At 37.9% G+C, this 17,432-nt stretch overlaps 1 protein-coding gene across 1 annotated transcript in view; it reads left to right on the top strand.

Annotated features, from left to right (window-relative positions):
* CUBN (cubilin) overlaps positions 1-17,432 on the top strand; it is a 319,416-nt gene that overhangs the window by 231,282 nt on the left and 70,702 nt on the right. Inside the window, 6 exon segments of the mRNA XM_030941178.1 lie at positions 3,760-3,931; positions 5,450-5,656; positions 7,751-7,900; positions 10,644-10,765; positions 11,253-11,478; positions 12,964-13,151. Coding sequence (XP_030797038.1) covers positions 3,760-3,931; positions 5,450-5,656; positions 7,751-7,900; positions 10,644-10,765; positions 11,253-11,478; positions 12,964-13,151 — 1,065 coding nt within the window.

Raw genomic sequence — 17,432 nt, 5'->3', positions numbered from 1 at the left:
AAAGGTATTTTTAATTCTACTCATCTATTACTAAAATTTTGATGTATATGCTAACAGTTTTTTTTACCTTTGAAATTATTTTCAGAGTTTAAGTCATACTGAATATAATGATTATCAGGAATTTTACAAGTAGAGGATTCACATATCCTTAGGAAAGAGAATATGAACAGTCATAGTTTTAGAGCTCAAATAAAGATGAAAGTTATAGCCACAACCACAATTCCAAAGCAGATCTTACTTGTCATCTCCCTATCCCTTAATTATCAACTTATAACTCTTGCAGCTACAGCTGGTTGGTTTTATGTCATTATTTCTAAATAACATTCCTGTTCTACTACTCCTTGCATTTTTTGGACATTATCTATCCACATCCTACTCTGGAAGATGAAAATTACCCCCCTGCCACCACAAACACACATGGGGTATTCACAGTTTATAGGCTTTCCCAATTGTCTCCCAAAATACGTATGTCACAGCTTTTGCTTAAATTGTCATTCAGTTGACATTACCGTGATTATGTAAACACCATTCACAACTGAGCCAAGTAGTGTACTATGGCAACGTTTGCTTTTGTTTTCCTAAGGAATAATAATCATGTCCTCTTTACATTTTCTTGGGTTTTATGCGTTGATCACGAATTCTTCCACACCCTTTCCACCCCAGGTGTGCATCTTTACCTTCTGTAGTAAAACATATCAGTTCCATTTCTTTTCCTCAGTAATATCCTTCCTTGAGCCTTTGTCCATCAGTTGCAAGCCTGATGCTAGCTGTCATTTCAGAATTTCCCTTTGCCATTACATGTGCAAGCTCCTTCATTCTTCTCCTGGGCTAGAAAGCTGGTTTTGTGATGCTATGCACGTCCCTTTCTTGGTTAATTTCCTCTTTTGGTGAGGCATACCCTCTTGTAGCTCCCCAAGGAAATGGGCAAGGGCAATATATTTTTTGAGAAATGGTATACCTGAAATTATCTTTATTTTACCATCAATCTTTGAAAAATATATATTTAAATATTTTATATGTTTGATATATTTATATATATATGAATATATTAATAATAATTTTGAAGTTTTGTGTTGCTTATTTGGGATCAGTTTTCTTCATGTTCCTATGTCCTGTTTACTAATATTGGTCTCTGCCTTTTGCATTAGTCACTTCCCTAAATGTCTGCTGATCCTTGGCTATTCATTCATATTTAAGAATGAATTACCAAAAGGATGACTGGCATCTCTGTATGCATGAGGGGACCCTGACTCTTTAATCAGGGAAAACTACAAACCTGCAAATGTCATATCCACAGTCTTTGCTCTTGGGGAGGTTAAAACTCCAGCAAGGAATCACTTTCAGAATTAATTTTTTTTCTGAATCTTTAGTATAATGTCCACATTCCTTTTTTGAAGTATATTTTTATATGTTCAATGTTTATTTTGGTTCCTGTTTACTCTGCTCCAAACAAAGACATGTGGGTTGGCCTTTGCCCCCACTCTATTTGATTGAGAACTTGCCCAAAAGAGGAAGAAGAAAGATGAAAGAGGAAGAAGAAGAAGGAGAGGGAGGAGGAGGAGGAGAAGAGGGAGAAGAAGAGGGAGAAGGAGAGAGAGAAGGAGAAGAGGGAGAAGGGGAAGGAGAAAAAAGAACCAGAAGAAGGAGAAGGAGAAAAGAAGGAGAAGGAGAAGGAGGAGGAGAAGGAGAAGGAGAGGGAGAAAGAGAAAAGAAGGAGAAGAAGAAAGAAAAAAAAGAAAAGAGTGAAGAAGAAAGAAGATCTGCTGGTGCAGAGGAGGCAGCTTTAACTTTCATTTGTTTGCTTCCTGGCTAATACCGTATCCAGCTGAACTGAGCCTAAAATTTCTCTAAACCCACCTGCCTATCTGACTCTCTGTACAGATAGAGAAAACGAAAAGCTATGCCACCTGTGTCTGATTTTGTCCCTGCTCATAGCAAATCCTAAATCTCACGTGCCTGCTTCCTATCCATTTGTACTCTGAGAGTTGTAGTTTCTGAGTACAAAAGGGATTAGAGGACAATGATGGGAATGGCATTCTGGTTGCTTCTAACAGCAGAAGTCCATGTGATAAATGGATGACTGTAACATGTTCAGTCATTGTGATTCTATGCCAAAGGCAGACTCAGAGGCAGGATAAGAGCCATTGATCACAGTTTCCAACATGTCCCATTAACCTTATAGTTGGTTCTAATCCCTTTTGATTCCAGCAATGTGGTGTCCATTCCTGTTTTCAGCATTATAGAAATATTAGTCCTCATCTGTTTCTTTATGCATTATTTCATCGTTTGGAATCAGAGGGATGGTTTGAATCCCAGTTCTATTATTACTAGTTATTTGAATTTCAGCAAATTACATCATCTTTCTGAATTCTGGTGTCTTAATCTGGTAAACAGGGATACTGTTATCTGCCTGGGAGGGTGTTGTGTTGATTGGATAAGACAGGCTGAGGGGATGATAAGCAAAGACTGGCATTTTTGTCGGCTCAGTAAATGATAGCAAACTCTTCTTCTGGTCCAGTGATCCGGAAGACACTTTAGACCAGAAGCCCCCAGAGAGATAAATTTGATTAATTATAGTCAATTTAAAGAGATCTTTTGTTGTGGAGTGCATTCTCCTTCTGCATAACTGTTAGTGCCATAGTCTGAGTCATTATTTCTAATCTTGAGTCATTCAAATCCTTTTAAAAATGGGAATATCAATCACTCAATCAATGAATTATTTTTCAGTTATTTCATCTAGATTTTTTTTGAACTGTGAAAACCAGACACGCAAATTCATTTGATTTTGTAAAGCATTGGAAGAATAGTTTGCCAATTATTGTGACTATGTGAATGACTACAGTTATTATTTACTATTTTAGAGTCAATAATAATACATTCTTAGAAATTCAAATAAGTAAGGAAATTGAAGCTTTGAATCCACAACTAACGAGGAAAGAACTATGTTTAATTGCATATGGAGATTGATTTTTCAAATTACTTTTCAAGGTATTTAAAAATATCTGCTTGCTGGGTGCTGTGGCTCACACCTGTAATCCTAGCACTTTGGGAGGCCAAGGCAGGTGGATCACCTGAAGTCAGGTGTTCAAGACCAGCCTGACCAACATGGTGAAACCCCGTCTCTACTAAAAATACAAAATTAGCTGGGCGTGGTGGCACATGCCAGTAATCTCAGCTGCTTGGGAGGCTGAGGCAGGAGAACTGCTTAAACCTGGGGAGTGGAGGATACAGTGAGCTGAGATCACGCCATTGCACTCCAGCCTTGGCAACAAGAGAAAAACTCTGTCTCAAAAAATAAATAAATAAAAATTAAAGTAAATAAAGAAAAATATCTGCTTTATTATATACATGAAATCATCAGCTTCCCTTCCAAATAACAAAGGTCCTGATGCATTGTTAAGAAAAACTGCCCATCAGTGAGCTCTGCAGACCACATTGTAAGCATGATGGCTCATCTCCTTTACACTGAGAGCACGGTTTCCAGTTGCAAAGTGTGTAGCAGCTTTTAATCTATCACCACATGGCAGGAAGGCATTACTGCAATACTTTCATTCTAGTGAAATCACCCTGTGGTCACAAAATGTGCTCAGGGTAACATAGAGGCTTTTGGCACTGGGATAGAAACCTGAATTGTTAGGTCATTCATTTTGGGGCAGGGTTCCCATAGAAGGAAGTGGGTCTGGGCTGGGAATATCATCTTCTAGGAAATATGCAGTAAGATTGATTGTGTGCCTAAAGGTTAAATTCTTTTTCCAACAGGTATTCAATGGCATTAGAAGTAACTCACCGCAGCTGGAGAAACTGTGTAGTAGTGTGAATGTAAGCAATGAGATTAAATCTTCAGGAAACACAATGAGAGTCATTTTTTTCACGGATGGATCCAGGCCATATGGTGGCTTCACTGCTTCCTATACCTCCAGTGAAGATGCAGGTAATGTAGGATGTTGTAAAGGCACCTCATCTTATTTTTTATTTTTTTAAATTATACTTTAAGTTGTAGGGTACATGTGCACAATGTGCAGGTTTGTTACATATGTATACATGTGCCATGATGGTGTGCTGCACACGTTAACTCATCATTTACATTAGGTATATCTCCTAATGCTATCCCTCCCCCCCCCAACCCCACGACAGGCCCCAATGTGTGATGTTCCCCACCCTGTGTCCCAGTGTTCTCATTGTTCAATTCCCAGCTATGAGTGAGAACATGCAGTGTTTGGTTTTCTGTCCTTGCGATAGTTTGCTGAGAATGATGGTTTCCAACTTCATCCATGTCCCTACAAAGGACATGAACTCATCCTTTTTTATGGCTGTATAGTATTCCATGGTGTACATGTGCCACAATTTCTTAATCCAGTCTGTCATTGATGGACATTTGGGTTGGTTCCAAGTCTTTGCTATTGTGAATAGAAATGCACCTCATTTTAATCAGGTGCACTGCAGATGCCCCCAGCTACTGTCAATGGCAGCAAAGCCATCCGTTTTCCCTTTAGTGATACTTGGAATCTTTGACATAAGACAAACACACATAAGCAGATCAAAAACGCACTGCAGACAGAAAAAAGCTTTCTGATTTCAGAAAGAAACGGCTATGGTGAATTTAAAACTTTTAATGCTGTTAGATGAGCTTCTAGCACAGTTTCAGGTCATGTTACCATGAGGGTTGGTGACCTGTTCCATAGTTCCTGGTCAATTCTTTTGTGCTGAAAGAAACCATCTACCTCCTAGAGGGTAACTTGGTCTCAGAGAGGAATTAATTTTACTGGGGACAGAACAGGCTTTATTGTTTCTAGTCATCTATCCACACACATATTTCCAGTGAAAATAAGTGGGAGGTTTGATATGATATAGAACATTCCAAAATTAAGCAAGATATGGCCTCTAATTATAAATATCCTCCTATTTCCTGGATTGGTGTTTTTATCTAAGGGTTTTAAAATTTGGAAGGGGGAGTGAATATTAAAAGAAAAACGCTAAGTTATTTCATTGGTACAAGAAGCATCTGTTCCTTTATTAAAAGGGGGCAAATTCATTGGCAAGTCAATGTCCTATTATCTGTTGGATTTAAGTTAATTTATTAGATCAAGTGGAGAATTGCTAATCAAGCCATTAGGACCTGCCACCGTTATATTTATGTATTCCTCTAAATTAAATATTAATGAACAGTAGGCCTCAATATTTGAACCTACTGATACAGAGCCAAACCCCAACCACTTAATCTGTAGCAACAGGAAAATAGAGAAGTTGTTGACTTTTGCACATCTTTCCTTTATAAACTTGCAGAAACTTCCATAATTTGCATGCCTTTTACCCATAACCCTGACTGCATCTAGAAAAACAAATCAAAGCAGTAGTGTTGATGTTTTAATTACTGTTCCTGTATTGTTTATCTCTTCTGTTGTGGCCTGAATCTTACTACTACTTTCTCTGTTGCCTTGTATTTTCTTAGTGTGTGGTGGGTCTCTTCAAAATATTCCTGAAGGAAACTTTACTTCTCCTGGCTATGATGGAGTCAGGAATTACTCAAGAAACCTGAACTGTGAATGGACTCTCAGCAATCCAAATCAGGAAAATTCATCCATTTCCATTCATTTTGAAGACTTTTACCTAGAAAGTCACCAAGACTGTCAATTTGATGTCCTTGAGTTTCGAGTGGGTGAGTTCTATCTAAGAACACATTCTCCTGTTTATCTACAATATTCTTTTTATCTTTTTGTTGTTGTTGCTGCTGCTGTTGTTTTCAGACAGGAGCTGGCTCTCTTGCCCAGACTGGAGTGCAGTGGTGTGATCATAACTCACTGCAGTCTCAACCTTGCAGGCTCAGGTGATCCTCCTGCCTCAGTCTCCCAAGTGGCTTGGACTACAGGTGTACATCACTACATACAACTAATTTTTAAAATTTTTTGTTTAGAGATGGGGTCTATCTACGTTGTTCAGGCTGGTCTCAAACTCCTGGCCTCAAGTGATCCTCCCTCTTTGGCCTCCCAAAGTGCTGGGGTTGCAGGCATGAGCCATTATGCCTGGCCTACAATATTATTCTTATGCTTGGAGACCACTAACAATGAAGGGAGTCAAATGGCTCTAACATAGGTACATACGATCCAAAAGAACTCTGTTCAAAGCCATAATTCTGCGTGTGCCCAGCTGAGGAAAACGAACCCCAGGAACAGTGAGTGGGACGGATCACTGTACTACTAGACCCTGTGTTACAGTCACTTCGTTTCCTGGCATGTGACTCTTGCCGAAGAGAGAGTCCACTACTATCAAGACTCCTTTCCAAGGAGACTGGGACTTAGCATGCTCAGCATGTGTTGGCCGTTTCCTGAACTTCCAGGATTTATGAAGGGGCTGTGAAATTCTCCTGAGGCCTTAGGAGTTAAAAGAAGTTTTGCAATATACCAGATGGAGAAACACATGGAAGCTATTTGGGGAAATAACCCCAAAGCAGTCATTTGTCTTGGTTTTCGTGATAGAAAAGGATTGCGGTGTACTCAATAAACCATAATTCTCTGAAAAATTTTTAAACCTCTATATTCAAGGAGGATGAATCAATTTTCTTTCTTTCCCATAGTCAAGGTGTAGACTATTCATTAGGTTGCTTCCATGATTATGCTGACACTTTTTTCTCAGTAAATAAACAAGTAGATAGAGGAAGACAATAATATTATAAATAGTATGTAATCATCCATACTGTCAAAGTTTTGCTGAGTTCTGTGTTTTCCCAAATTTTAAGAAAAGGAGGTTGAAAGCAGCAGAAGCTGATCAGTTAGTTGGTGGAGAAGTCCTTGAGAAACTGAGAGGTCAATGTTAGTTACATCTGAGAACCTAAGCGACAGGATTTTCAAGAAGGAGAATTTGATAGAGCCTGTGCCCACAGACCAAGGGCCTCAGCCAGAGAGTCCTCCCACCTCTCTGAGGCTGAGGAACCTAAAAAGGCTTATGAAGGAAAGAGAAGTTGTGGTTTGAGAATGTTCTCCATGGAATTCTGATAAACCCTCACCCCCTCTACCTGGTTCAAAATTACGGGCTTGTAGTCTTAAGCAGAACAGCTGTATCTCAAATTTCAGTCAGCTAAATGCTGTCATCTCTTTATTTGCTCAGGTTTAGTTAAAATAGTTTGTTCAGTTAAAATATTATATATCATTGATTTAGAAGGTCAGTGATGTTTATCTGACAGAATAAAAAGAAAGCAGGTAAATGAGAGCCCTGCTGATGCTCTATACATGTTCATCAAACCCATGAAAAGTAATCTTCATAAAAAATATCAAGCTCAGATCTGACAGCTCTTGGCCTGAGTGCTGAATATTGTGTCCTTTTTAGTTGATTGAATACAGTGAAGAAATCTTTCCTATTTTAGGCAATGATCACTTTATCTTGAGGATATATTTGATCACTGTTGGTATTATATTTCTTACACCCTACAAAAGGTGTGTCCAAAAGTGCTATTTTAATTCATTGTATCTCTGTTTAGATATGCCGAAATAACTATGAAAACACAAATTGGAACAAAATGGTGTCCATAATAGAGAGAGGTTCATTTCAAAATTGCTTTGATTTTTTGTGTTTACCCTCTTGGAGGGACTTTCTTTGGCGGTTGACAAAGACAGAGAAACATTGTGCAATGTCTGCTACTAAATCAGAATTTAAATGTGTGTCAATGAATATCTTGAAATTTGTTCTCACCAAATTCATTGAATGTATTTCTCAAAAGCTATATCAATAATGAAACTTGGTATATTATTTTGTTCAGGTGATGCTGATGGGCCCCTGATGTGGAGACTTTGTGGTCCTTCAAAGCCTACATTGCCACTGGTTATACCTTATTCTCAGGTATGGATACACTTTGTCACCAATGAACGTGTAGAACACATTGGATTCCATGCAAAGTATTCCTTTACAGGTAAGAGTTATAATTAAGATCTTGATAAAAGTATTTATAAAGATTTCTTATATATTTTATTAGACATTTCTACATAGCTATTAGTTTTTTAAATATCATCAATGAGATTTTCTACATTACATTTTTTAATTGGTTGTGGCTGATATCTAGAAATATTATAATTTGCATACATGTATCTTTAGTCCAAAGATCTGGCTATCCTCTTATTAGTTTTAATATGCTGTCTATAGATTCTCTTTGATCTTTCTGTGTAAACGATCATGTCTTCTGCAAATATTAGTTCTTTTTGCTTTCAGCTGTAATACTTCATTTCATTTTCTTACATCATTTTGCTAGCTAGGGCCACCATCAGAATATTGAACAGAAGGAATGATAGAGCATCTTGTTTCTGACCTGGATGTGACTGTCTATGACATTTTATTATTAAATATATTGGTTGCTCTTAAGTTTCCAATAAATATCTTTTGTTAAAGAAAGTCCCTTCCATCTTTAGTGTGAAAAAGCTTTTTTTAAATGTAAATGGGCATAACATTTTATCAGATAATTTTCTGCATCCATTGAGATGTTTCAACTTTTTCTCCTTTCATAAGTTAATATGACAAATTATTTATTTTTTTAATTAATTAATTAATTTTTTTTATTATACTTTAAGTTCTAGGGTACATGTGCATAACGTGCAGGTTTGTTACATATGTATACTTATGCCATGTTGGTGTGCTGCACCCATCAACTCGTCAGCACCCATCAATTCATCATTTATATCATGTATAACTCCCCACTGCAATCCCTCCCTCCTCCCCCCTCCCCATGATAGGCCCCAGTGTGTGATGTTCCCCTTCCCGAGTCCAAGTGATCTCATTGTTCAGTTCCCACCTATGAGTGAGAACATGCGGTGTTTGGTTTTCTGTTCTTGTGATAGTTTGCTAAGAATGATGGTTTCCAGCTGCATCCATGTCCCTACAAAGGACGCAAACTCATCCTTTTTTATGGCTGCATAGTATTCCATGGTGTATATGTGCCACATTTTCTTAATCCGGTCTGTCACAGATGGACATTTGGGTTGATTCCAAGTCTTTGCTATTGTGAATAGTGCCACAATAAACATACGTGTGCATGTGTCTTTGTAGTAGAATAATTTATAATCCTTTGGGTATATACCCAGTATTGGGATGGCTGGGTCATATGGTACATTTAATTCTAGATCCTTGAGTAATTGCCATACTGTTTTCCATAATGGTTGAACTAGTTTACAATCCCACCAACAGTGTAAAAGTGTTCCTATTTCTCCACATCCTCTCCAACACCTGTTGTTTCCTGACTTCTTAATGATTGCCATTCTAACTGGTGTGAGATGGTATCTCATTGTGGTTTTGATTTGCATTTCTCTGATGGCGAGTGATGATGAGCATTTTTTCATGTGTAATATGACAAATTATATGAAAGATTTCTTTCTCTTGGTAAACCATCCTTGCATTTTTGGGATAAATCCTATTTCGTCATGATGTGTGTTTTATGCATACAATGGATATTATTTGCTAGTGTTTTGTGTTGGATTTGCATATGTGAAATTCAGAGTTTGTGCTGGAAAACCCAGCCCTACTCCTGACTGCTTCCCTTGGCTATGGGAGGTTTTCTAGTCCGTTTTCGCGAGTATGCCAGTTTGTTTAGATTCCCAACTTCATGTAAAAGTCTCAATTCCAGTCCTTCCTTCTGTGGAGACCCAGAGCCCTATCTTCTCCTCCTACCTGGTCACCAAAACCTCAGAGCCCAACCCTGGGACCCACGCATGCTTTCTTTAGCCTCTCAGACTGTCATTCTTTGAGTTTCACTCCTCTCACTTGGAGTACACTTACTGCTGCCAGATTTTGGAGAGCTGCTTTTCTTTCCATTGAGTTGGCTATGAATCAAAATGTGTTTTAGTTATGGTTTTATCTAACGTTCCTTTGTGTTATAAACAAATGGCTGGTTGAAAGAAGGAGTGAAATTGATTATTTACCCACTCAACCATCTTGCCAGTTGATTTTCCTTCATCACATTCAAAGAAAAGAGTCAGGTTTCAGTAAGCAGTATTATTTTTATTGAACATCAGACCATATTATGCTTCAGAAATACATTTGTTTTTCAATTTTCAATTTTTTATGCTAATACTGTATGGAATTTTGTTATTCCTAAACTTCTACCCAAATGTACTTTTCTTCTATTTAATTTCATTTATTTTATACATATATACACACACACATATATATACACAATATACATATACAAAAAATATACAAAATATGTATACATATATGTGTGTGTGTGTGTGTGTGTGTGTGTGTGTGTGTGTGTGTGTGTATGGTTTCTTTCTTTTGAGATGGAGTCTTGTTCTATCACCCTGACTGGAGTGCAATGGCATGATCTCGGCTCACTACAGCCTCCGCCTTCTGGTTCAAGCGATTCTCCTGCCTCAGCCTCCTGAATACCTGGGACTACAGGCAGATGCCACCATGCCCAGCTAATTTTTGTATTTTTAGTTGAGATGGGGTTTCACCATGTTGGCCAGGCTGGTCTTGAGCTCCTGACCTCAGGTGATTTGCCCACTTTGGCCCCCCAAAGTGCTGGTATTATAGGCATGAGCCACCATGCCTGGCCTTATGTTTCTAATCACAATATCTGATGGCTATGATTACCACTTACTTTGGCTTTACAGGTTCTTGTTTTTACTTCTGTGTAATTGAGAGGGTTACCAATCTCATTTCAGATTGTGGCGGAATACAGATAGGTGAGAGTGGAGTGATCACAAGCCCCAACTATCCAAATGCTTATGACAGCCTGACCCACTGCTCTTGGCTGTTGGAGGCCCCACAGGGGCACACCATCACTGTGAGTGCTAATGACTGGGTGAAATGCTTCTGAGACCATAGAACCACAATAGCCTGTCGTGCATGGAAATGGAGCTCTTTTAGTAAGCAAGTGATTAGAGAAGGCTTTGATTCTACAATGAGATCACTGTTTTTCCCTAACATTCTCTCACTAGAGCACATACATTGGCATCTATAATTAATGAAGAGTGAAATCTCTTTTTTAAGCATAGGGAAAGATATACATAGAAGATAATTCTACATCTTAGAGAGAACTGTATTCATTTTCTTAATATGAGTTGCCATCCCAAAATAGGGAGATGTCTCTTCTCAAATTTTCTGAGAGAACCTTCAATAAGGAAAATGAGTAGAGGGGAAGGCAGAATTAAATAAGAGACAAAAATACAAAATTATAAAAATTAAAAGAAAATAAAAGGATTTGTAAGGGCCTTATCTTCATCAGGGTTGATAAAAGCTCACTGATAACTCATTTCTTTTTTCTCCTGCAGCTCACATTTAGTGACTTTGATATTGAACCCCATACCACTTGTGCTTGGGACTCCGTCACTGTGAGGAATGGTGGGTCCCCTGAATCACCCATCATAGGACAATACTGTGGAAATTCAAACCCTAGGACAATACAGTCAGGTTCCAATCAGCTGGTCGTGACTTTTAACTCAGACCATTCATTGCAAGGTGGTGGATTTTATGCTACGTGGAACACACAAACTTTAGGTAAAAGAAACGTTTGCTGCATTTGATTTTTTTTTTTAGTGATGTGTATTATGAACTCATGTACATTTTGTACCTACTTTACATCAGACTTAATTCTAAATATTTGCACATGTCATGTCATGTAGCAACCCTGGTGGGATAACACAATGTCAATACCTGGCATCTCTATTTTGCGTAGGCAGAGACTGAGGAAGCATGGGTTCATCATTTGCCCAGATACATAGCTGATGATTGGTAGTCAGGATTTGAATAAAGGCAGTTGAGTCCAGAAACTTTGATCTCAACACTTCCTGATGCTTGCCTTCATTGGCAAAAGGGTATGGCACAACCCGGGAATGTCAAGTAATAGAAAGATGAGTTGGAATCCCAAGTGCTTGATATTATCTGGAGCCTAGAAGCAGAATGCTGAGTGGTGGTGAGCTGAGGGCAGGAAAATAAGTCCACAACATAAAGAGCCTTGGTTTATATGTTATCCCTTGAACAATGGGAAACTATTGAAGAGTTTTGAAAAGGAAGGTGACAAGATGAGATTCATAATTTAGAACAAATTCTATAGTGAATGGGTACTGAGTCAAAATATGACAGATTTCATTCTAAAAGAATAGTTTTTGTGCATAGAAAGTATAAACATTGTGAAAATTCTTAGAAAATATAAGGACTTGTATCAGAAACTTTATTATGGGTTTCCAGAAATCTTGAATATCACACAAGACAATTCTTTCTGGTAGAGTCACAGTTATTATGAAGCTCTTTGTAGACTGAGTCAGACTTTCCCTCGTTAACAACCCCTGGCTGTTGCTGAAGTCAGAAGGGAGTTTTAGGTGAATCCCTGATTTCCAAGGGTTTCACAGCAAAAGATTCAGAGAATACCTCTTTAATTTCATTTTGTTTTGAGTTCATATTTTTCTTTGCCATCTCTTAAGTACATGTTTTAAAAGTATGAAAATTCTAGATGTTTCTTCCTTTGAATCCATGTAATTAATTTTGATCCATCAGTCAGTTTCAATATGAATGAGCCAGATTGCTTAATAAAATAATTTTCCCCAAATCAAAATCACTTTCTCTAGTTAGAGTTAGGGTAGAGTTGCAAATGGACTGTAGGGTAATATTCTCATGTGTTAATGGTAATAAAATACAAAACTTTGCATTGCCAGGTTACATATACTGCATAGCCTCAAAGAGAATAAAAATACAGCTCTTGTTTGAAGACAGGATGGAAATCTATCCTCTTTATGGCAAGGATTAGTGTTCTCGGTTGAGTTCAATATCATTGTAACACAACTGTAACAGCTGAAATTTTCTCTCAATTTAACTTATCTTTCCATTTATGGAGAGAGCTTGCTGTGCACCTGACTGGAAGATGATCACTTGTAAAAAATGATGAACTGAAATCTCACATTTAGAAATGTTCCTTCTGTAGAAGTCTTGAGTTTCCAAAATTACATTCCTTGCAGATTGATGGCTTTTTACATGGCAATATTTCAGGTTGTGGTGGAATATTTCATTCCGATAATGGTACAATCAGATCCCCTCACTGGCCTCAGAATTTTCCCGAAAACAGCAGATGTTCCTGGACAGTCATTACTCACAAAAGTAAACACTTGGAGCTCAGCTTTGACAACAACTTCCTAATCCCCAGCGGTGATGGACAATGTCAGAATAGCTTCGTGAAGGTTAGTACACTTGTTCATTTAATTGGAGCCAACTTGGTTTTGTGAACATTAGTGTTTAAGCTAGAAATGATTCATTGTCTCTCAAAGTAAGAACATTTTGCTGCCTGGATTCCTTGGATGAAAAGTGAGACAGTGAGAAATGTCAACTGTTAGGAGTTAGCGTTTCTTTTCTTTCATATTTTCCAATAGATCCTAAAGGGAAAATGCCCTTTTTAATGTAGGGCACTGCCACAGGCAAAATTTAAAGCATGCCACAAAAATTACAAAATGTTGAAGAAGCAGCTAATGCCAGCCTTCACCTTGGGCCTTAAGAGCCCACAGGCTGAAAAAACCGTGAGAAACCCATGTAAAAATGATGGGAACGGGGCATCAGGAGAGCAAGGCTCTTTCGAAATCTAAAGTTATAAATACTGCTCGTGTGGCAGTGGCTTGTCACTTTCCACTGACTTGTGACTATGATGACTGTCTTAGAAATTCATTTCATTTGTACCATTTTGCATCTTCCAAGTTATATCTCTAAAAGGCTATGCCCCTCCATTCATGTCTCTCATACCTACCACCTACATGTTCTTCTCTGAGCTACTTAAACAATTGGCCTTTAAGTTATTCAACTGTAAAATGAAGAGCATGATTCCTTCTTTAGTAGGGCTGTTTTAAGCATTGGAGGTAGTACGATGTAATAACATAAGTAGTGCTAAGTACTTGGAATATAAAATCACTTGATGAGTCAAAGTGGCCTTTATTGTCAGTGTTATTACTTCATATCAACTCTCGAATGATGTTGTATATCTCATTGACCCATGCTTACTGTTTAAATGGAAATCTCATATGTGTATAACATATGTATATAATAAAATACATTTAATATATACTTTTCTTAATTGCTGTTTCCATGAACTAAATGAACTCTCTTCTCATGAAATGAATCAATAGCAAGTATTCAGACTTAAGTAAAACTTTCAAGTGCTCCAGTTGTAAAACTGGAATGTGGAAAATGACCTAGGCTCATTCCTCCTCTGGATTGAATGGGGGTCCCTCTGACAACATCAGGCAAGCCCGGTGCTGCTGGTGAGTGGGATGGATCAGGAACACTGCCAAAAATAAGTTGCCATGGCAATCACTTGTCTTCTCCTAATGGGCCTGAGATGCTTGTTTTTGCCAAGGCAATCACTTGTCTTCTCCTAATGGGCCTGAGATGCTTGTTTTTGCCATGGCAATCACTTGTCTTCTCCTAATGGGCCTGAGATGCTTGTTTTTGCCAAGCATCTGTGTGGGTGGGCGGAACCAGTAAAGGGACTCAGCTTCAGCAAGCAGCCCCTGCAGGAAGCCACTTAACACCTGTAAACCTGAGATTCTCTTCACCCACCCAGAGACACCAGGGCAGGTGGGGCTGCAGTCACAGAAAGGGGCCCAGTCTGGGAAGCGTCTTTGTCCCCACAGGCCAGACATGCTCCTCTTCCACCCAGAGACATTGAGGTACCCAGGGGGCATTAGTAGGGGAAAATTACTATACCCTTTGTCTCCAATTGAGAAACACACAGAGCCCCTCAGGTAGCACCAGCAAAAACTAGTGAGAGCCCTAGTAGCAGCATGTAAACCAAGCAGACCAAAATTCCACCACAAAGTATGTAAGGCCATGTGGTAAACATCAACAGGGTGACAGCCTGCTAAAATAAAAGATTTGAATAGGACCTAAAGTCTCCTAACATAATAAATAACATGTCCAGGATACAATCAGAAAGAAAACATTGTATTAGGAATCAAGAACATCACAACTTGAAAGAGAAAAGAATCAAGCAATGTCAACAGTGAGATAAATCAGATGTTGAAATATATGACCAGGATGTTGAAGTAGCTTCCATAAACGTGCTTCAACAATCACTGACGAGTTCTCTTGAAACAAATAGAAAATATCAGCAAAGAAATCGTGCTTGCAATAAAGAACTAAATGGCAATTATAGAATTGAAAAATACAATAACATAAATCAAGAATATGCTGAATAGGCTCAAGAGTAGCGTGGGGATGAAGAGAATAGAATCGGTGAACCTGAGGATAGAGCAATGGAATTCACCCAATCTGCACAACAAAAAGAAAATAGACTGAAAAAACCAACAAACTAGATCAACACAGACTTAGGGACTCATGGACAATAACAAAAGATTCAACATTCTCTCAAAGGGAGAGGAGAGAGTGTAGCTGAAAGAACAGTCAAAGAACTAGTGGCTGTAAACTTTCCCAAATTTGGCAAAAGAAACACACCTATAGGTTCAAGAAGCTGAGTGAAGCTAAACCAAGATAAACACAAAGGAATTTAAGTTCAGACCTATCTTAATTAAACTGCTGGACACTGAAGGTAAACAAAAAGTCTTGAAAGCAGTCAGAGAGAATTGGAACATTACCTAGAGAGGAAGACCAGTTAGAATAAAAGCAGATTTCTCATCCGAAACCATGGAGGCCATGAGGAATTGACACTATATTCTTCAAGTGCTGAAACAAAGGAATTGTCAACCATACATTTTATATCTGGAAAACTATCTTTCAGGAGTAAAGAGGAAATAAAAGCTTCTCATATGAAGGGCAACTAAACAAAATTATTACTAGGAGACCTACCATTAAAGATGGTCAAACAGAATTTCTTCAAACAAAAATGAAATTATTAAAGAATCTTAGAGCATGAGAAAACAAAAAGGAATGTGGAAAAAGAAAAAAATACGTATACATACAATAGAATATCCTTTTCCTCATAAAGCTTGTGAATCACATTTAATAAAACAAGAGATTATAATGCCCTCTGATACTCAATATAATGATATGGAAAAGTTGAAAGGGGATCTAAATGGAAATCACATTTCCACAAGTGGTCAGAGGTGGATGCTGGTAGACTACTATAATCACGTAGGCATGTTGTCAAACCCAGAACAACCACTACCAAAACTGTATGAAGAGATGTACAGAAAAATGCTAATATCAATCAAAATGGAATCCCCAAGAAGTCAAGAAAAGAGAAATAGAGGACCAAAAAGAGATAAAGTAAATAGAAAACATATAATAAAATGTAGACATAGAATTTTATATATATATATATATCAGCATTTTAATTGTAAATAGTTTAGTTAGACCAGTCACAATACAGGTTATCAATCCAAAACATGACCTAAGTGATAATAAACTGATTTCAAATTCAACCACATAGGTACATGAAAAGTAAAAGGATGGAAAAGGATGTCATGCAAAGGTTAACCAAAAAAAGCAGGAGTAGATATATTTATATCTGATGAAGTAGACTTTAGAGTACAGAAAATTACAACAGAAAAAAGGAATCTTACATAATGATAAAAGGATCAATCCACCAGGAAGACATAATGATCCTAAATGTGTGTTCACCAAACAACAGAGGCACAAAATATATAAAGCAATAACCGATAGAGCTAAGAAGGGAAGTAGACAAATCTTCATTTATAGCTGAGGACTTCAGCAGTCTCCTCTCAGTAACTGATAAACGACTAGACAGATAATTGACAAGGATATAGAAGAACTCTACAAAACCATCAATCAATAGGATCTGATTGACGTGTGTGTGTGTGTGTATGTGTGTATAAAATACACCACACAGCAACATCAGAATACACAATTTTTTAGGAACTCTTGTAACATTCCAAGGTAGATCATATCCTGAGACATCAAAAAACCTCAACCAAGTCAAGGAATTGAAATACAGAGTGTGTTCTTTGACTATATTAAAACTGAACTAAAAAAAAAACAATAACAGAAAGAATATCTTGTTAAGCACGGAGCTGAGCTGGAGAGAAGTGAACTGCCAAGTGTTGGAGTAGCTAATTAAAACAACAGGCCAATATGTAAGTAACAGTCATGTCTTTCATCATTTTCTGCTGTGGTGTAAGAGGCCAAACAGGAGAAAGCTCTGTCTCCCTCAATCGTCCATTCTTTCCTGTGGGAAGTGCCTCGTAAGGGTCAGATGGATCAGTGTAGATGTAGAAATGGTCTCATTGCTAAGTAAGCCCTTAACGAATATGTGCAGGATCTGGGTGCTAAAAATAATGAAATGCTGGCATAGACTTAAATGAAAGAGACAATTATGAATTGGAAGACTCAACATAGTAAAGATGTCCCTTCTCCTCAAAATGATGGATAGGTTTATTGCAATTCCTATCAAAATTTCTCCAAAGTCTTTTGTAGACATAGACAACTTTTTCCACAACTTATATGGAAGGCACAGACCCTTCAATGGCTAAAAGAATCGTGGAAAAGAAGAATAAAAT

The sequence above is a fragment of the Rhinopithecus roxellana genome, chromosome 11 (assembly GCF_007565055.1).
Source record: "Rhinopithecus roxellana isolate Shanxi Qingling chromosome 11, ASM756505v1, whole genome shotgun sequence".
Lineage (NCBI taxonomy): Eukaryota > Metazoa > Chordata > Mammalia > Primates > Cercopithecidae > Rhinopithecus > Rhinopithecus roxellana.
The sequence above is the reverse complement of the archived record's forward strand: the minus strand, read 5'-3'. Positions and strand labels throughout refer to the sequence as shown.